Genomic DNA, 21,891 nt, shown 5'->3' with positions numbered 1-21,891 from the left:
AAAGGACAGTGTGATAACCCACTGTACCCAGTCCCAGAGTGTGAAAGGACAGTGTGATAACCCACTGTACCCAGTCCCAGAGTGTGAAAGGACAGTGTGATAACCCACTGTACCCAGTCCCAGAGTGTGAACGGGCAGTGTGATAATCCACTGTACCCAGTCCCAGAGTGTGAAAGGACAGTGTGATAACCCACTGTACCCAGTCCCAGAGTGTGAAAGGGCAGGGTGATAACCCACTGTACCCAGACCCAGAGTGTGAAAGGACAGTGTGATAACCCACTGTACCCAGTCCCAGTGTGAGAAAGGTCAGTGTGATAACCCACTGTACCCAGTCCCAGAGTGTGAAAGGACAGTGTGATAACCCACTGTACCCAGTCCCAGAGTGTGAAAGGACAGTGCGATAACCCACTGTACCCAGTCCCAGAGTGTGAAAGGACAGTGTGATACCCCACTGTACCCAGTCCCAGAGTGTGAAAGGACAGTGTGATAACCCACTGTACCCCGTCCCAGAGTGTGAAAGGGCAGTGTGATAACCCACTGTACCCAGTCCCAGAGTGTGAAAGGGCAGTGTGATAACCCACTGTACCCAGTCCCAGAGTGTGAAAGGACAGTGTGATAACCCACTGTACCCAGTCCCAGAGTGTGAAAGGACAGTGTGATAACCCACTGTACCCAGTCCCAGAGTGTGAAAGGACAGTGTGATAACCCACTGTACCCAGTCCCAGAGTGTGAAAGGACAGTGTGATAACCCACTGTACCCAGTCCCAGAGTGTGAAAGGACAGTGTGATAACCCACTGTACCCAGTCCCAGAGTGTGAAAGGACAGTGTGATAACCCACTGTACCCAGTCCCAGAGTGTGAAAGGACAGCATCCCACCTGCTTCTATTTAATTTTCATTATTCCCACAGACTGAAGTTACCCCTCCAGTAACAACAGTTTCTTCCTCATGCGCCATATTGCGGTGCAGTGCAGTGTGGAAAGGGACTCGCCAGGTCATTTCACCATTTAGTTTTTGATTGATTTCTCAGTCCCCAGATCACATACAGGTTAATATTATGTTACTCATGTATATTTACAATCTAATACAGCCATAAAATTAAAATGCCAAGCATCACTTCTCACCTGCCAATGGACTTGTGTTCCCCTGCATGGCAGCTACAATAGCAGGGCTTTGAGCAGCTGCGGACGCTGGGGTGGAAGTTAGAGACATGGAGGAGGGGATGATGTTTCCGGCTATGTTAGGATGTACAGAACTAGGCAGATCTACAGGCAAACCTCCTGGCAACCCAATACACAGGTTGCCAGTGACACCCCCAGACATGCTACTGGGTACATGGCCATGCACTGGGTTTGGCGTGCTAGCAGGGAGGTTAGCAGGAACGTTTTCTGCGATGACACTACCCATGCTACATGCAATAATGGCTGGCACAGCACAAGGCATACCAGCAGCCATATTACCAGACATGTTCGCAGGTATGCCAACTGGCATGTTACTGGGCATCAGCTGGTTTGGAGTTTGTTGACTTGGAAATGGCGGCTGACCTGCAAAGAGAAAAAGCAACTTCTAGTTTCTGTCCATAACAAATCAGCGTGTTTTATTTTCAAGGATTCTCATTGTTAGCAGCTATTAGTCAACCTTCCAACACAGAAAGCGGGCACTGCACCTCCTCCAGGATATGAAACATATGTAAAAGTGGAAACAGAAAATTGATCCAACTGGAATTAACTGTACAACTCTCACTGCAATTTTAACTCGATTCAGGGTTTGGGGCCTCTGGAAAAGCCAAATTACAATCTGAGAGAGAGAGAGCATTGTTGCTGTGGCTTGGGGATGTGGGGGACGGGGCAGTAAACTGAAGGGGGCACATCGGGGCTTCGTCAGGGGGGGGGGGACCGGCCCCAAATTTGTGGTGGCTGTTTCATGGTGGGTGGGTGGGGTTGGGGTGGGGAGGAGAACCAGAGCTCAACGGGAAATATTAATTCCACCAATAACTAATAGTAACTCACTAAAACTGGACTGATAACCAATACAAATAGAATCATAAAATCCCTTCAGAGCAGAAGGAAGCCACGCAGCCCGCCGAGTCTGCACTGTCACCCAAGGTTGGAATTGAACCCGGGTCGCTGGCGCTGTGAGGCAGCAGTGCTAAACACTGTGCCACCGTGCTGCCCTAATACTGGTCACTCAAATTCCCCTCATAAGGTACAGTATCACAAGAACTCACTGGGTAGTAATAGGTGTATCCAACCTGTAACTAGTAATAATCATAGAAGCACTACAGTGCAGAAGGAGGCCATTTGGCCCATCGAGTCTGCACCGTCCCTCCGAAAGAGCACCCTCCCTAGGCCCACACCCCCACCGTATCCCCGTAACCTCATCCAATTATTTGGACAGTAGGCAGGGCTGCCAACTTTGTCCACTTTTGTTCGAACTGGCGATAGAGCCGCTCTCTATAGCATTGAGGTCCTCTAGTTGGTGGAGGGGTATTGGCCGAGATGGGGTGGAGCATCGGGTGTCTCTCTGTGGGGTTGACCTACGTCTTTATATTACAGACCCAGCCCCCTCCATCAACAACATAATAAAGTTATTCAACACCGTTGGCTCCTTCTTGAGATATAAACTGAATTTGGGGGGGGGGGGGGCACAGTGGTTAGCCTCACAGTGCTGAGGACCCGGGTTCGATCCTGGCCCCGGGTCACTGTCCGTGTGGAGTTTGCACATTCTCCCCTGGTGTCTGCGTGGGTCTCACCCCCACAACCCAAATATGTGTAGGGTAGGTGGATTGGCCACGCTACATTGCCCCTTAATTGGAAAAAAATAATTGGGTACTCTAAATTTATAAATAAATAAAAATAAATGAATTTAGGCAAGAGCGAATGTTTCCCGGGTAACCTCCTTGGGAGGCGAGCTCAATTGGGTTAGTTACCTTTTCGCCTCTCTAATACTAGTTTTCCCGATCTGGGGGACCACACCTGGGCCCCACTTCATAAGTTGAATTACGCAAGCCTGGTTAATAATGTCAAAGAGACTTGAGAGGTGGAACAACCTCTCTCTATCTTTGGCGGGTAGGATTCAGACTATTAAAATGAACATGCGCCTTCTTCCTTGATGAAGAGGACTCTGTCCCTGGCTCGGCCTGGCGAAGGGTCTATTTCAGACTTTTATGGCCAAATTCTCTCGCTGGATTCTGCTCCATCAAGCGGCGTGAGGGCGATATAGGAAAGTGAATTGGGCCCTATTCTTACTGGTGAGGTTTGGAGTGAGGCCCTTCACAGGGTCAACTCCACGTCCTCATGTGCCCGGTTGAGCTGAATTCAGTTTAAGGTGTGACACAGGATGCACTTGACTAGGGAAAGGAAGAGTGGTTTGATGGTGGGTGTGAACGCTGTTCTCTTGGCCCAGCTAGCTTTCCAACAGATTTTTACAGCCTCTGTGGACGAGAGCAGAGACTGCAGGGAGGATGAGCAAACTTGCCGCAGCACCATGGTGCAGGGAGACATTTTAGTTGTGGGTTTAGAAAGGAATGTGGTTGTGGTATGGGACAGTATAGTTGGGAGGTTCGATAATATTCTCTGCAGCTGACAGCATGAGCCCCAAAGGCTGTGTTTCCTGCCCATGCCAGGGTTAAGAACAGCTCCTCAGGGCTGAAGAGAAACTTGAGAGTGGGAGGGGAAGGGTCCAATTGCCATGGTCCACATGGCACCAATGATATAGGTACGGCAGCATAGTGGTTAGCACAGTTGCTTCACAGCTCCAGGGTCCCAGGTTCGATTCCCGGCTTGGGTCACTGTCTGCGTGGGGTCTGCACGTTCTCCCCGTGTGTGCGTGGGTTTCCTCCGGGTGCTCCGGTTTCCTCCCACAGTCCAAAGATGTGCAGGTTAGGTGGATTGGCCATGATCAATTGCCCCTTAGTGTCCAAAAAGGTTAAGTGGCTATTCCTGGGTTACGGGGATAGGGTGGAGACGTGGGCTTGAGTAGGGTGCTCTTTGTAAAGGCCTGTGCAGACTGAATGGCCCGATGGCCTTCTGCACTGTAAATTCTATGATTCTATGAGCAGCTAGGGGCCAAATTAAAGAGCGGAATCACGAAGGTAATAATCTCTGGATTACTACTTGAGCCACGAGCAACTGGACGCAGTGTAAGAGAGCTAAATGCACGACCGACTCAAAGTTTAGTGTGGGACAAATGGGTTTCAATTCATGGGGCACTGGAACCAGAACTGGGAATAGAGGGAGCTATTCCACTAGGATGGCCTTCACCTGAACTGTGCTGTGACTAATGTCCTGGTGAATCATATAACCCAGGTTGTAGAGAAGGCTTTAAACTAAATCATGGAGAGGTGGGGGGAGAAAGAGAGAGAAAGAGAGAGAGAGAGAGAGAGTTCATGCGAGGGGAGATTTGGAAAATTAAAGAGGAAGGACACGGCAATAGTGTCAGGAAGTGATATGGGTAACGATAACCAGAATGTGACGGGAAGAAACAGAGCGTACAGATAAAACAGTGCCCAAACAAGGAAGGTTACAGTAGGTATAAATGGCAAAGGGCTAAAATTCAGGGTTCTTTATCTGAATGCACACAGCATTTCTAACAAGATTGATAAGTTGATAACATAAGAACATAAGAACTAGGAGCAGGAGTAGGCCATCTGGCCCCTCGAGCCTGCTCCGCCATTCAATTAGATCATGGCTGATCTTTTGTGGACTCAGCTCCACTTTCCGGACACGGTATGATAACCATTGCAGAGATGTACTTACATCGTGACCAAGGCTGGGAACTGAGTATTCAAGGGTATCTTACATTTAGAAGGACAGGAAGGAAGCAAACGAGATGGGGTAGCTCTGTTAACAAAGATTAACTTGAGTAAAGTAGTGAGAAATGATCTCAGCTCGGAAGATCAAGATGTAGAATCAGTTTGAGCGGAGGTGAGAAATAGCAAGGGAAAGTTGTCCTTCGTGAGAGTGGCTTATAGGCTCCCTACAGCTACACTGCAAGTGTATAATTCAAGAAATAATGGCAGCTAGTGGGAAAGATACTGTAATAAGCGTGAACAATTTTAATCCTCATAAATATCGGACAAATCAAATTGGCAAAGCTAGCCCGGAGGATCAGTTAACCAAATGTATTTGTGACAATTCTTTGTCACAATATGTTCTGGAACCAACCAGGGAACAGTCTAGTCCTGCTAATGTGGAAGGAGACAGGATAAATTAATGACCTCATGATTTGAAGGGCAGCACGGTGGCACAGTGGTTAGCATTGCTGCCTACGGCGCTGAGGACCCGGGTTCGAATCCCGGCCCTGGGTCACTGTCCGTGTGGAGTTTGCACATTCTCCCCGTGTCTGCGTGGGTTTCACCCCCACAACCCAAAGATGTGCAGGGTAGGTGGATTGGCCACGCTAAATTGCCCCTTAATTGGAAAAAATAATTGGGTATTCTAAATTTATTTTAAAAAAATGATTTGAATTCAATAAAAATCTGGAATAAAAAGTCTAAAGATGATCATGCAACCATTGTCAATTGTCGTAAAAACCCATCTAGTTCACAAGTGTCCTTCAGGGAAGGAAATCTGCCGTCCTTACCCGGTCTGGCCTACATGTGACTCCAGGCCCACAGCGATGTGGCTGACTCTTAACTACCCTCGGGGATGGGCAATAAATGCTGACCCACATCCCATGAATTAATAGAAAATTAGGAATCCTGCAGCCAAGAGAGATCATAGTAAGAAGTCTTACAACACCAGGTTAAAGTCCAACAGGTTTGTTTCAAACACGAGCTTTCGGAGCACGGCTCCTTCTTCAGGTGAAGAAGGAGCCGTGCTCCGAAAGCTCGTGTTTGAAACAAACCTGTTGGACTTTAACCTGGTGTTGTAAGACTTCTTACTGTGCTCACCCCAGTCCAACGCCGGCATCTCCACATCAAGAGAGATCATAACATGGTAGAATTTTACATTCAATTTGAGGGTGAGAAACTTTGTTCTGAAAGTAGTGTCTTAAACTTAAAAATAAGGAAATGAAGACAGAGTTGGTTGAAGTAAACTGGAAAAGTAGGTTAAAAGCTAAGATGGTACATAAGTAGTATGTTTACTTTAGCAATGGGCAGGGATAGGTATATACCGCAAGGCAAGAATTATAGCTGGGGGAAAGGCAATTATGATGCTATTCGGCAAGATTTAGGATGTATAGGATGAGGAAGGAAACTGCAGGGGATGGGTACAATTGAAATGTGGAGCTTTTTCAAGGAACAGCTACTGCGTGTCCTTGATAAGTATGTACCTGTCAGGCAGGGAGGAAGTTGTCGAGCAAGGGAACCGTGGTTTACTAAGGAAGTTGAAGCACTTGTCAAGAGGAAGAAGAAGGCTTATGTTAGGATGAGACATGAAGGCTCAGTTAGGGCACTTGAGAGTTACAAGTTAACCAGGAAGGACCTAAAGGGAGAGTTAAGAAGAGCGAGGAGAGGACACGAAAAGTCGTTGGCGGATAGGATCAAGGAAAACCCTAAGGCTTTCTATAGGTATATCAGGAACAAAAGAATGACTAGAGTAAGATTAGGGCCAATCAAGGATAGTAGTGGAAAGTTGTGTGTGGAATCAGAGGAGATAGGGGAAGCGTTAAATGGATATTTTTTGTCAGTGTTTACACTGGAGAAAGACAATGTTGTCGAGGAGAATACTCAGGTTCAGTCGACCAGGCTAGATGGAATTGAGGTTCACAAGGAGGAGGTGTTAGCAATTTTGGAAAGTGTAAAAATAGATAAGTCCCCTGGGCCAGATGGGATTTATCCTAGGATTCTCTGGGAAGCCAGGGAGGAGATTGCAGAGCCTTTGTCCTTGATCTTTATGTCGTCTTTGCCGACAGGAATAGTGCCGGAAGACTGGAGGATAGCAAATGTTGTCCCCTTGTTCAAGAAGGGGAGTAGAGACAACCCTGGTAATTATAGACCTGTGAGCCTTACTTCGGTTGTGGGTAAAATGTTGGAAAAGGTTATAAGAGATAGGGTTTATAATCATCTTGAAAAGAACAAGTTGATTAGCGATAGTCAACACGGTTTTGTGAAGGGTAGGTCATGCCTCACAAACCTTATTGAGTTTTTTGAGAAGGTGACCAAACAGGTGGATGAGGGTAAAGCGGTTGATGTGGTGTATATGGATTTCAGTAAGGCGTTTGATAAGGTTCCCCACGGTAGGCTATTGCAGAAAATAAGGAAGTATGGGATTGAAGGTGATTTAGCGGTTTGGATCAGTAATTGGCTAGCTGAAAGAAGACAGAGGGTGGTGGTTGATGGCAAATGTTCATCCTGGAGTTCAGTTACTAGTGTTGTACCGCAAGGATCTGTTTTGGGGCCACTGCTGTTTGTCATTTTTATAAATGACCTGGAAGAGGGTGTAGAAGGATGGGTTAGTAAATTTGCAGATGACACGAAGGTCGGTGGAGTTGTGGATAGTGCTGAAGGATGTTATAGGATACAGAGGGACATAGATAAGCTGCAGAGCTGGGCTGAGAGGTGGCAGATGGAGTTTAATGCGGAAAAGTGTGAGGTGGTTCACTTTGGAAGGAGTAACAGGAATGCAGAGTACTGGGCTAATGGCAAGATCCTTGGTAGTGTAGATGAACAGAGAGATCTCGGCACCCAGGTACATAAATCCCTGAAAGTTGCCACCCAGGTTAATAGGGCTGTTAAGAAGGCATATAGTGTGCTAGCCTTTATCAGTAGGGGGATTGAGTTTCGGAGCCACAAGGTCATGCTGCAGCTGTACATAACTCTGGTGCGGCCGCTCCTGGAGTACTGCATGCAGTTCTGGTCACCACATTATAGGAAGGATGTGGAAGCTTTGGAAAGGGTTCAGAGGAGATTTACTAGGATGTTGCCTGGTATGGAGGGAAGGTCTTACGAGGAAAGGCTCAGGGACTTGAGGTTGTTTTCATTAGAGAGGAGAAGTCTGAGAGGTGACTTAATAGAGACATATAAGATAGTCAGAGGGTTAGATAGGGTGGACAGTGAGAGTCTTTTTCCTCGGATGGTGATGACCAACACGAGGGGACATAGCTTTAAATTGAGGGGTGGTAGATATAGGACAGACGTCAGAGGCAGTTTCTTTACTCAGAGAGTAGTAGGGGTGTGGAACGCCCTGCCTGCAACAGTAGTAGACTCGCCAACTTTAAGGGCATTTAAGTGGTCACTGGATAGACATATGGATGAAAATGGAATAGTGTATGTCAGATAGGCTTCAGATGGTTTCAGGGTCGGCGCAACATCGAAGGCTGAAGGGCCCGTACTGCGCTGTAATGTTCTATGTTCTAGTGGTAAACATGAAAGAAAATATTCCATAACTTCCAAACACATATTCCACTGATACAGAAATACTATGAGATGGATGCATTATCTGTGGCTAACAAACAAAATTATAAATGTTTTTTTATTGAGTTTTCATATTTTATATATGACAAATTACAAGTTATTAGAGAGAGAGAAGAAAAAAAGGAAAACACAAAAATTTAACATGAATATTTACAGGTAAGCATCTTCATAACAATAATTGTGGCCGCCCCCTTTAGCCAGCATACATATTTTACATTCCCCAATATGGCCGAGGCACATGTTTATAGGCATTTATTTATAGTTTGGTTTTGGGCCTTGGCTTGCCATCAAACCCCCATACCGAGCCCGTAGCCCCCCCCCCCCTCCCCCCGGCTACCTTCCCCCGATTCCCGTCCATTTTCCCCTGGTTCTTGGCCACCCGACTATTCTTCCTCATGTACGTTGGCCACAAACAGGTCCCGGAACAGTTGCATGAATGGCTCCCACGTTCTGTGGAAGCCGTCGTCCGACCCTCGGATGGCGAATTTGATTTTCTCCATTTGGAGAGATTCCGAGAGGTCGGACAGCCAGTCTGCAGCTCTGGGTGGTGCTGCTGACCGCCAGCCAAACAGGATTCTACGGCGGGCAATCAGGGAGGCAAAGGCAAGGGCGTCCGCCCTCCTCCCCAGGAATAGATCTGGCTGGTCTGAAACCCCGAAGACCGCCACTATCGGGCATGGCTCCACCCTCACCCCCACCACTTTGGACATAGCCTCGAAGAAGGCTGTCCAGTACTCCACAAGTCTGGGGCAAGACCAGAACATGTGGGCGTGGTTGGCCGGGCCTCTTTGGCATCGCTCACATCTGTCCTCCACCTCCGGGAAGAACCTACTCATACGGTTTCTCGTTAAGTGGGCTCTATGTACCACTTTTAGTTGCGTCAGGCTGAGCCTTGCGCACGTGGAGGTGGAATTGACCCTATGCAGTGCTTCGCTCCAGAGTCCCCACCCTATCTCCATCCCCAGGTCGTCCTCCCATTTCCTTCTTGTTGCGTCCAGTACGGTGTCGTCCCTATCTACCAGTCGGTCATACATGTCACTACAGTTCCCTTTCTCTAGGACACTTGCGTCCAGTAGGTCTTCCAGTAGTGTCTGTCGTGGCGGTTGTGGGTACGTCCTTGTCTCCTTTCGTAGGAAGTTTTTGAGCTGCAGGTACCGTAGCTCGTTCCCCCCAGCTAGCTGAAATTTCTCTGTCAGTTCGTCCAGTGTTGCGATCCTGTCGTCCGTGTATAGGTCCCTGACTGTCAGTGTCCCCCCGTCCTGTCTCCACCTTTTGAAGGTGGCGTCAGTCAGTGCTGGTTTGAACCTATGGTTGTTGCAGATGGGAGCCTTGTCCGACATTTTGTTCAGGCCAAATTGCTGCCGCAGTTGGTTCCAGGATTGGAGGGTGGCTGTCACCACTGGGCTGGTGGAGTGTTTTTTGGGTGGGGATGGGAGTGCTGCCGTGGCGAGGGCCCAGAGGGAGGTTCCCATGCAGGAGGCCTCCTCCGCACGCACCCACTCGGCTTCTGGCTCCTGGATCCATCCCCTTACTCGCTCGGCTGTTGCCGCCCAGTGGTAGAATTGTAGATTCGGGAGGGCTAGCCCCCCCCTGGATTTTGTTTTTTGTAAGACCTTCTTTGGGATCCTAGCATTTTTACCCCCCATACAAACGCCATGATATGTTTGTCCAGCGCTTTGAAAAAGGCCTTGGGGATGTAGATCGGAATGGATCTAAACAGGAAAAGGAACCTGGGCAGTACGTTCATTTTGATCGTCTGGACTCTCCCCGCGAGGGAGAGCGGGAGTGTGTTCCATCTTTGCAGGTCCTTTTTTACTTCCTCCGTCAGGCTGGTGAGGTTCCATTTGTGGATCCCTTTCCAGTCATGGGCTATTTGGATCCCCAGGTAGCGGAATTTATTTCAGGCTTGTTTGAACGGCAGCCCCTTCAGTGACTGGGACAGCGTACAAGGATCCAGTGTAATCAGTGACTGGGACAGCGTACAAGGATCCAGTGTAAACAGTGACTGGGACAGCGTACAAGGATCCAGTGTAAACAATGACTGGGACAGCGTACAAGGATCTAGTGTAATCAGTGACTGGGACACTGTACAAGGATCCAGTGTAATCAGTGACTGGGACAGCGTACAAGGATCCAGTGTAATCAGTGACTGGTACAGCGTACAAGGATCTAGTGTAAACAGTGACTGGGACAGCGTACAAGGATCCAGTGTAAACAGTGACTGGGACAGCGTACAAGGATCCAGTGTAAACAGTGACTGGGACAGCGTACAAGGATCCAGTGTAATCAGTGACTGGGACAGCGTACAACGATCCAGTGACTGGGACAGCGTACAAGGATTCAGTGACTGGGACAGCGTACAAGGATCCAGTGACTGGGACAGCGTACAAGGATTCAGTGACTGGGACAGCGTACAAGGATCCAGTGTAAACAGTGACTGGGACAGCGTACAAGGATTCAGTGTAAACAGTGACTGGGACACTGTACAAGGATCCAGTGTAAACAGTGACTGGGACAGCGTACAAGGATCCAGTGTAATCAGTGACTGGGACAGCGTACAAGGATCCAGTGTAATCAGTGACTGGGACAGCGTACAAGGATCTAGTGTAAACAGTGACTGGGACACTGTACAAGGATCCAGTGTAAACAGTGACTGGGACAGCGTACAAGGATCCAGTGTAAACAGTGACTGGGACAGCGTACAAGGATCCAGTGTAAACAGTGACTGGGACACTGTACCAGGATCCAGTGTAAACAATGACTGGGACACTGTACCAGGATCCAGTGTAAACAGTGACTGGGACAGCGTACAAGGATCTAGTTTAAGCAGTGACTGGGACAGCGTACAAGGATCCAGTGTAATCAGTGACTGGTACAGCGTACAAGGATCCAGTGTAAGCAGTGACTGGGACAGCGTACAAGGATCCAGTGTAAACAGTGACTGGGACAGCGTACAAGGATCCAGTGTAAACAGTGACTGGGGCAGCGTACAAGGATCCAGTGTAAACAGTGACTGGGACAGCGTACAAGGATCCAGTGTAAACAGTGACTGGGACAGCGTACAAGGATCCAGTGTAATCAGTGACTGGGACAGCGTACAAGGATCTAGTGTAATCAGTGACTGGGACAGCGTACAAGGATCCAGTGTAAACAGTGACTGGGACAGCGTACAAGGATCCAGAGTAAACAGTGACTGGGACACTGTACCAGGATCCAGTGTAAACAATGACTGGGACACTGTACCAGGATCCAGTGTAAACAGTGACTGGGACAGCGTACAAGGATCCAGTGTAAACAGTGACTGGGACAGCGTACAAGGATCCAGTGTAAACAGTGACTGGGACAGCGTACAAGGATCCAGTGTAATCAGTGACTGGGACACTGTCAAGGATCCAGTGTAATCAGTGACTGGGACAGCGTACAAGGATCTAGTTTAAGCAGTGACTGGGACAGCGTACAAGGACCCAGTGTAAACAGTGACTGGGACAGCGTACAAGGATCCAGTGTAAACAGTGACTGGGACAGCGTACAAGGATCCAGTGTAATCAGTGACTGGGACAGCGTACAAGGATCCAGTGTAATCAGTGACTGGTACAGCGTACAAGGATCCAGTGTAATCAGTGACTGGTACAGCGTACAAGGATCCAGTGTAAACAATGACTGGGACAGCGTACAAGGATCCAGTGTAATCAGTGACTGGGACACTGTACCAGGATCCAGTGTAAACAGTGACTGGGACAGCGTACAAGGATCCAGTGTAATCAGTGACTGGGACAGCGTACAAGGATCTAGTTTAAGCAGTGACTGGTACAGCGTACAAGGATCCAGTGTAAACAGTGACTGGGACAGCGTACAAGGATCTAGTTTAAGCAGTGACTGGGACAGCGTACAAGGATCTAGTTTAAGCAGTGACTGGGACAGCGTACAAGGATCCAGTGTAAACAGTGACTGGGACAGCGTACAAGGATCTAGTTTAAGCAGTGACTGGGACAGCGTACAAGGATCCAGTGTAAACAGTGACTGGGACAGCGTACAAGGATCCAGTGTAAACAGTGACTGGGACAGCGTACAAGGATTCAGTGACTGGGACAGCGTACAAGGATCCAGTGTAAGCAGTGACTGGGACAGCGTACAAGGATCCAGTGTAAACAGTGACTGGGACAGCGTACAAGGATCCAGTGTAAGCAGTGACTGGGACAGCGTACAAGGATCCAGTGTAAGCAGTGACTGGGACAGCGTACAAGGATCCAGTGTAAACAGTGACTGGGACAGCGTACAAGGATCCAGTGTAAGCAGTGACTGGGACACTGTACAAGGATCCAGTGTAATCAGTGACTGGGACAGCGTACAAGGATCCAGTGTAAACAGTGACTGGGACACTGTACAAGGATCCAGTGTAAACAGTGACTGGGACACTGTACAAGGATCCAGTGTAAACAGTGACTGGGACAGCGTACAAGGATCCAGTGTAAACAGTGACTGGGACACTGTACAAGGATCCAGTGTAAACAGTGACTGGGACACTGTACAAGGATCCAGTGTAAACAGTGACTGGGACAGCGTACAAGGATCCAGTGTAATCAGTGACTGGTACAGCGTACAAGGATCCAGTGTAATCAGTGACTGGGACACTGTACCAGGATCCAGTGTAATCAGTGACTGGGACACTGTACAAGGATCCAGTGTAAACAGTGACTGGGACAGCGTACAAGGATCCAGTGTAAACAATGACTGGGACACTGTACAAGGATCCAGTGTAATCAGTGACTGGTACAGCGTACAAGGATCTAGTTTAAACAGTGACTGGGACAGCGTACAAGGATCCAGTGTAAACAGTGACTGGGACAGCGTACAAGGATCCAGTGTAAACAGTGACTGGTACAGCGTACAAGGATCTAGTTTAAGCAGTGACTGGGACAGCGTACAAGGATCCAGTGTAATCAGTGACTGGGACAGCGTACAAGGATCCAGTGTAATCAGTGACTGGGACAGCGTACAAGGATCCAGTGTAAACAGTGACTGGGACAGCGTACAAGGATCCAGTGTAAACAGTGACTGGGACAGCGTACAAGGATCCAGTGTAAACAGTGACTGGGACAGCGTACAAGGATCCAGTGTAAACAGTAACTGGGACAGCGTACAAGGATCCAGTGTAAGCAGTGACAGGGACAGCGTACAAGGATCCAGTTTAATCAGTGACTGGGACAGCGTACAAGGATCTAGTTTAATCAGTGACTGGGACAGCGTACAAGGATCCAGTGTAATCAGTGACTGGGACAGCGTACAAGGATCCAGTGTAAACAGTGACTGGGACAGCGTACAAGGATCTAGTTTAAGCAGTGACTGGGACAGCGTACAAGGATCCAGTGTAAACAGTGACTGGGACAGCGTACAAGGATCCAGTGTAAACAGTGACTGGTACAGCGTACAAGGATCCAGTGTAAACAGTGACTGGGACACTGTACAAGGATCCAGTGTAATCAGTGACTGGTACAGCGTACAAGGATCTAGTTTAAGCAGTGACTGGGACACTGTACAAGGATCCAGTGTAAACAGTGACTGGGACAGCGTACAAGGATCCAGTGTAAACAGTGACTGGGACACTGTACAAGGATCCAGTGTAAACAGTGACTGGGACAGCGTACAAGGATCCAGTGTAAACAGTGACTGGTACAGCGTACAAGGATCCAGTGTAATCAGTGACTGGGACAGCGTACAAGGATCCAGTGTAAACAGTGACTGGGACACTGTACAATGATCCAGTGTAAACAGTGACTGGGACAGCGTACAAGGATCCAGTGTAAACAGTGACTGGGACAGCGTACAAGGATCCAGTGTAATCAGTGACTGGGACACTGTACAAGGATCCAGTGTAAACAGTGACTGGGACAGCGTACAATGATCCAGTGTAAACAGTGACTGGTACACTGTACAATGATCCAGTGTAAACAGTGACTGGTACACTGTACAATGATCCAGTGTAAACAGTGACTGGGACACTGTACAAGGATCCAGTGTAATCAGTGACTGGGACAGTGTACAAGGATCTAGTTTAAGCAGTGACTGGGACAGCGTACAAGGATCCAGTGTAATCAGTGACTGGGACAGTGTACAAGGATCTAGTTTAAGCAGTGACTGGGACAGCGTACAAGGATCCAGTGTAAACAGTGACTGGGACAGCGTACAAGGATCCAGTGTAAACAGTGACTGGGACAGCGTACAAGGATCCAGTGTAAACAGTGACTGGGACAGCGTACAAGGATCCAGTGTAAACAGTGACTGGGACAGCGTACAAGGATCCAGTGTAAACAGTGACTGGGACACTGTACAACGATCCAGTGTAAACAGTGACTGGGACAGCGTACAAGGATCCAGTGTAATCAGTGACTGGGACAGCGTACAAGGATCCAGTGTAAACAGTGACTGGGACACTGTACCAGGATCCAGTGTAAACAGTGACTGGGACAGCGTACAAGGATCTAGTTTAAACAGTGACTGGGACAGCGTACAATGATCCAGTGTAAACAGTGACTGGTACAGCGTACAAGGATCCAGTGTAAACAGTGACTGGGACACTGTACAAGGATCCAGTGTAATCAGTGACTGGTACAGCGTACAAGGATCTAGTTTAAGCAGTGACTGGGACACTGTACAAGGATCCAGTGTAAACAGTGACTGGGACAGCGTACAAGGATCCAGTGTAAACAGTGACTGGGACACTGTACAAGGATCCAGTGTAAACAGTGACTGGGACAGCGTACAAGGATCCAGTGTAAACAGTGACTGGTACAGCGTACAAGGATCCAGTGTAATCAGTGACTGGGACAGCGTACAAGGATCTAGTTTAAGCAGTGACTGGGACAGCGTACAAGGATCCAGTGTAATCAGTGACTGGGACAGCGTACAAGGATCCAGTGTAAACAGTGACTGGGACACTGTACAATGATCCAGTGTAAACAGTGACTGGGACAGCGTACAAGGATCCAGTGTAAACAGTGACTGGGACAGCGTACAAGGATCCAGTGTAAACAGTGACTGGGACACTGTACAATGATCCAGTGTAATCAGTGACTGGGACACTGTACAAGGATCCAGTGTAATCAGTGACTGGGACAGCGTACAAGGATCCAGTGTAAACAGTGACTGGGACACTGTACAATGATCCAGTGTAAACAGTGACTGGGACAGCGTACAAGGATCCAGTGTAAACAGTGACTGGGACAGCGTACAAGGATCCAGTGTAATCAGTGACTGGGACAGCGTACAAGGATCTAGTTTAAGCAGTGACTGGGACAGCGTACAAGGATCCAGTGTAATCAGTGACTGGGACAGCGTACAAGGATCTAGTTTAAGCAGTGACTGGGACAGCGTACAAGGATCCAGTGTAATCAGTGACTGGTACAGCGTACAAGGATCTAGTGTAAGCAGTGACTGGTACAGCGTACAAGGGTCCAGTGTAAACAGTGACTGGGACAGCGTACAAGGATCCAGTGTAATCAGTGACTGGGACAGCGTACAAGGATCCAGTGTAAACAGTGACTGGGACAGCGTACAAGGATCCAGTGTAATCAGTGACTGGGACACTGTACAAGGATCCAGTGTAATCAGTGACTGGTACAGCGTACAAGGATCCAGTGTAAACAGTGACTGGGACAGCGTACAAGGATCTAGTTTAAGCAGTGACTGGGACAGCGTACAAGGATCCAGTGTAATCAGTGACTGGGACAGCGTACAAGGATCTAGTGTAAACAGTGACTGGGACAGCGTACAAGGATCTAGTTTAAGCAGTGACTGGGACAGCGTACAAGGATCCAGTGTAAACAGTGACTGGGACAGCGTACAAGGATCCAGTGTAAACAGTGACTGGGACAGCGTACAATGATCCAGTGTAAACAGTGACTGGTACAGCGTACAAGGATCCAGTGTAATCAGTGACTGGGACACTGTACAAGGATCTAGTTTAAGCAGTGACTGGGACAGCGTACAAGGATCCAGTGTAAACAGTGACTGGGACAGCGTACAAGGATCCAGTGTAAACAGTGACTGGGACAGCGTACAAGGATCTAGTGTAAACAGTGACTGGGACAGCGTACAAGGATCCAGTGTAAGCAGTGACTGGGACAGCGTACAAGGATCCAGTGTAAACAGTGACTGGGACACTGTACAAGGATCCAGTGTAAACAGTGACTGGGACAGCGTACAAGGATCCAGTGTAAACAGTGACTGGGACAGCGTACAAGGATCCAGTGTAAACAGTGACTGGTACAGCGTACAAGGATCCAGTGTAATCAGTGACTGGGACAGCGTACAAGGATCCAGTGTAATCAGTGACTGGTACACTGTACAAGGATCCAGTGTAAACAGTGACTGGGACAGCGTACAAGGATCCAGTGTAAACAGTGACTGGGACACTGTACAAGGATCTAGTTTAAGCAGTGACTGGTACACTGTACAAGGATCCAGTGTAATCAGTGACTGGGACAGCGTACAAGGATCCAGTGTAAACAGTGACTGGGACAGCGTACAAGGATCCAGTGTAATCAGTGACTGGGACAGCGTACAAGGATCCAGTGTAATCAGTGACTGGGACAGCGTACAAGGATCCAGTGTAAACAGTGACTGGGACAGCGTACAAGGATCCAGTGTAAACAATGACTGGGACAGCGTACAAGGATCCAGCGTAATCAGTGACTGGGACAGCGTACAAGGATCTAGTTTAATCAGTGACTGGGACAGCGTACAAGGATCCAGTGTAATCAGTGACTGGGACAGCGTACAAGGATCCAGTGTAAACAGTGACTGGGACAGCGTACAAGGATCCAGTGTAAACAGTGACTGGGACAGCGTACAAGGATCCAGTGTAATCAGTGACTGGGACAGCGTACAAGGATCCAGTGTAAACAGTGACTGGGACACTGTACCAGGATCCAGTGTAAACAGTGACTGGGACAGCGTACAAGGATCCAGTGTAATCAGTGACTGGGACACTGTACAAGGATCCAGTGTAATCAGTGACTGGTACAGCGTACAAGGATCCAGTGTAATCAGTGACTGGTACAGCGTACAAGGATCCAGTGTAATCAGTGACTGGGACACTGTACAAGGATCCAGTGTAATCAGTGACTGGTACAGCGTACAAGGATCCAGTGTAAACAGTGACTGGGACAGCGTACAAGGATTCAGTGACTGGGACACTGTACAAGGATCCAGTGTAAGCAGTGACTGGGACAGCGTACAAGGATCCAGTGTAAACAGTGACTGGGACAGCGTACAAGGATCCAGTGTAAACAGTGACTGGGACAGCGTACAAGGATCCAGTGTAATCAGTGACTGGGACACTGTACAAGGATCCAGTGTAAACAGTGACTGGGACAGCGTACAAGGATCCAGTGTAATCAGTGACGGGGACACTGTACAAGGATCCAGTGTAATCAGTGACTGGTACAGCGTACAAGGATCTAGTTTAAGCAGTGACTGGGACAGTGTACAAGGATCCAGTGTAATCAGTGACTGGGACACTGTACAAGGATCCAGTGTAAACAGTGACTGGGACAGCGTACAAGGATCCAGTGTAAACAGTGACTGGGACAGCGTACAAGGATCCAGTGTAAACAGTGACTGGGACAGCGTACAAGGATCCAGTGTAATCAGTGACTGGGACACTGTACAAGGATCCAGTGTAAACAGTGACTGGGACACTGTACCAGGATCCAGTGTAAACAGTGACTGGGACAGCGTACAAGGATCCAGTGTAAACAGTGACTGGGACACTGTACAAGGATCCAGTGTAATCAGTGACTGGGACAGCGTACAAGGATCCAGTGTAATCAGTGACTGGGACAGCGTACAAGGATCCAGTGTAAACAGTGACTGGGACAGCGTACAAGTATCCAGTGTAATCAGTGACTGGGACAGCGTACAAGGATCCAGTGTAAACAGTGACTGGGACAGCGTACAAGGATCCAGTGTAAACAGTGACTGGTACAGCGTACAAGGATCCAGTGTAAACAGTGACTGGGACAGCGTACAAGGATCCAGTGTAATCAGTGACTGGTACAGCGTACAAGGATCTAGTTTAAGGAGTGACTGGTACAGCGTACAAGGATCCAGTGTAATCAGTGACTGGGACAGCGTACAAGGATCCAGTGTAAACAGTGACTGGGACAGCGTACAAGGATCCAGTGTAAACAGTGACTGGGACAGCGTACAAGGGTCCAGTGTAAACAATGACTGGGACACTGTACAAGGATCCAGTGTAATCAGTGACTGGGACAGCGTACAAGGATCCAGTGTAATCAGTGACTGGGACAGCGTACAAGGATCCAGTGTAATCAGTGACTGGTACAGCGTACAAGGATCTAGTTTAAGCAGTGACTGGTACACTGTACAAGGATCCAGTGTAAACAGTGACTGGGACACTGTACAAGGATCCAGTGTAAACAGTGACTGGGACAGCGTACAAGGATCCAGTGTAAACAGTGACTGGTACAGCGTACAAGGATCTAGTGTAAGCAGTGACTGGGACACTGTACCAGGATCCAGTGTAAACAGTGACTGGGACAGCGTACAAGGATCCAGTGTAATCAGTGACTGGTACAGCGTACAAGGATCTAGTTTAAGCAGTGACTGGTACAGCGTACAAGGATCCAGTGTAAACAGTGACTGGGACACTGTACAAGGATCCAGTGTAAACAGTGACTGGGACAGCGTACAAGGATCCAGTGTAAACAGTGACTGGTACAGCGTACAAGGATCTAGTGTAAGCAGTGACTGGGACACTGTACCAGGATCCAGTGTAAACAGTGACTGGGACAGCGTACAAGGATCTAGTGTAATCAGTGACTGGGACACTGTACCAGGATCCAGTGTAAACAGTGACTGGGACAGCGTACAAGGATCCAGTGTAATCAGTGACTGGGACAGCGTACAAGGATCCAGTGTAAACAGTGACTGGGACACTGTACCAGGATCCAGTGTAAACAGTGACTGGGACACTGTACAAGGATCCAGTGTAAACAGTGACTGGGACAGCGTACAAGGATCCAGTGTAAACAGTGACTGGGACAGCGTACAAGGATCCAGTGTAATCAGTGACTGGGACAGCGTACAAGGATCCAGTGTAAACAGTGACTGGGACAGTGTACAAGGATCCAGTGTAAACAGTGACTGGTACAGCGTACAAGGATCCAGTGTAAACAGTGACTGGGACACTGTACAAGGATCCAGTGTAAACAGTGACTGGTACAGCGTACAAGGATCCAGTGTAATCAGTGACTGGGACAGCGTACAAGGATCCAGTGTAAACAGTGACTGGGACAGCGTACAAGGATCCAGTGTAATCAGTGACTGGGACACTGTACAAGGATCTAGTTTAAGCAGTGACTGGGACAGCGTACAAGGATCCAGTGTAAACAGTGACTGGGACAGCGTACAAGGATCTAGTTTAAGCAGTGACTGGGACAGCGTACAAGGATCCAGTGTAATCAGTGACTGGGACAGCGTACAAGGATCCAGTGTAAACAGTGACTGGGACAGCGTACAAGGATCCAGTGCAAACAGTGACTGGGACAGCGTACAAGGATCCAGTGTAATCAGTGACTGGTACAGCGTACAAGGATCCAGTGTAAACAGTGACTGGGACACTGTACAAGGATCCAGTGTAATCAGTGACTGGTACAGCGTACAAGAATCCAGTGTAATCAGTGACTGGGACAGCGTACAAGGATCTAGTTTAAGCAGTGACTGGGACAGCGTACAAGGATCCAGTGTAAACAGTGACTGGGACACTGTACAAGGATCCAGTGTAAACAGTGACTGGGACAGCGTACAAGGATCCAGTGTAATCAGTGACTGGGACAGCGTACAATGATCCAGTGTAATCAGTGACTGGTACAGCGTACAAGGATCCAGTGTAATCAGTGACTGGGACAGCGTACAAGGATCCAGTGTAAACAGTGACTGGGACAGCGTACAAGGATCCAGTGTAAACAGTGACTGGGACAGCGTACAATGATCCAGTGTAATCAGTGACTGGTACAGCGTACAAGGATCCAGTGTAATCAGTGACTGGGACAGCGTACAAGGATCCAGTGTAATCAGTGACTGGGACAGCGTACAAGGATCTAGTGTAAACAGTGACTGGGACAGTGTACAAGAATCCAGTGTAATGACTGATGGTGACATTGCACCAGGGGCCTGTCCAATATCAGCTATATCAGTGTTTAGAACCGCTCACTTCCCTGGGATAGAATATCTTTAAACTGACTGGCGTACAGCATGCGGCTCTGCACTTACCGTGAGGAAGAACTGCAGGCTGAGCGGGTGTCGACGGCTGATGTGGTTGCTGTGTTGGTGGGGTCTGCTGTTGTGGAATGGATTGTGCTATGGAATCGCTTGGAGGCTGGTTCACAGTGCTCTGTTGTACTGCAGCAGGCGGCACTGGCTGCACTGATGTCGGAATGATGGCTGGCTGCTGGCTGGCCTGGGGGCCAGATGGGAGTTGATGCTGCTGCTGCTGCTGTTGATGCATTTGTTGGAAGTGCTGTTGCCGTGCTCTCATCTCAGCATACTTCAGCTGCTCCATGTGAAAGGCCTGCCTATCAGACAGAAGCTGTTGTCTCTGGTATTCCAACTGTCATGTTGAAAACATAATGATAGAAGCCATTAGAGTAAATTCTGGACACACATGCAACTCAGGCTGTACTGCAGATCTGAGGAGAACTGTTGATGACAGCTACTTACTGCCTCTCTCTCTCTGTCCATAATGGTCTCAAGTTCTTCAAAATGGCGGAGTTTGATTTCTAGTTTCTTCATCTGTGTCTCCACCAGCAGTGCCACTAGTGACTTGATTTTCCTCTCCTCCACTGCCGCCAGGTGCTGCAAGAGACGCAAAATTTGGTTCGATGATAATTCCTGACCGTAACATCATAGTGAGGGTACCATTAGATTTGCAGCAGTTCAAGGAGGTCAGCCACCACCTGCTCAGGGCAATTAACAAGAAGACACCATAGAATCCTTACAGGACAGGTTGAGGCCATTCGGCCCATTGAATCAGCACCTACTCTCTGAAAGAGCACCCTACTTAGGCCCTCCCCCACCCTATCCCCGTAACCCCACCCAATCTTTGGACACTAAGGGACAATTTATCATGGCCAATCCACCTAACCTGCACATTTTTGGACACTAAGGGACAATTTAACATGGCCAATCCACCTAACCTACACATCTTTGGACACTAAGGGACAATTTAGCATGGCCAATCCACCTAACCTGTACATCTTTGGACACTAAGGGACAATTTATCATGGCCAATCCACCTAACCTGCACATCTTTGGACACTAAGGGACAATTTAACATGGCCAATCCACCTAACCTGCACATCTTTGGACACTAAGGGACAATTTAGCATGGCCAATCCACCTAACCTGCACATCTTTGAACACTAAGGGACAATTTATCATGGCCAATCCACCTAACCTGCACATCTTTGGGCACTAAGGGACAATTTATCATGGCCAATCCACCTAACATGC

General features: G+C 48.4%; 1 protein-coding gene across 4 annotated transcripts in view; it reads right to left on the bottom strand.

Moving 5' to 3' along the window:
- The window catches only part of LOC119958193 (SWI/SNF complex subunit SMARCC2-like), a 79,270-nt gene that overhangs the window by 5,393 nt on the left and 51,986 nt on the right, over nt 1–21,891 (bottom strand). For 3 of the 4 annotated variants that reach the window (XM_038786561.1, XM_038786563.1, XM_038786564.1), the window contains exons 15-17: nt 21,100–21,234; nt 20,653–20,989; nt 1,124–1,543 (exon numbers count right to left, since the gene is read on the bottom strand). In XM_038786561.1, coding sequence (XP_038642489.1) covers nt 1,124–1,543; nt 20,653–20,989; nt 21,100–21,234 — 892 coding nt within the window. The remainder of the gene's footprint in view (nt 1–1,123; nt 1,544–20,652; nt 20,990–21,099; nt 21,235–21,891) is intronic. The other variant, XM_038786565.1, reaches the window with a different exon arrangement.

The sequence above is a fragment of the Scyliorhinus canicula genome, chromosome 28 (genome assembly GCF_902713615.1).
Source record: "Scyliorhinus canicula chromosome 28, sScyCan1.1, whole genome shotgun sequence".
NCBI classification, from domain to species: Eukaryota; Metazoa; Chordata; class Chondrichthyes; order Carcharhiniformes; family Scyliorhinidae; genus Scyliorhinus; species Scyliorhinus canicula.
This window is presented reverse-complemented; position numbering and strand designations above follow the sequence as displayed.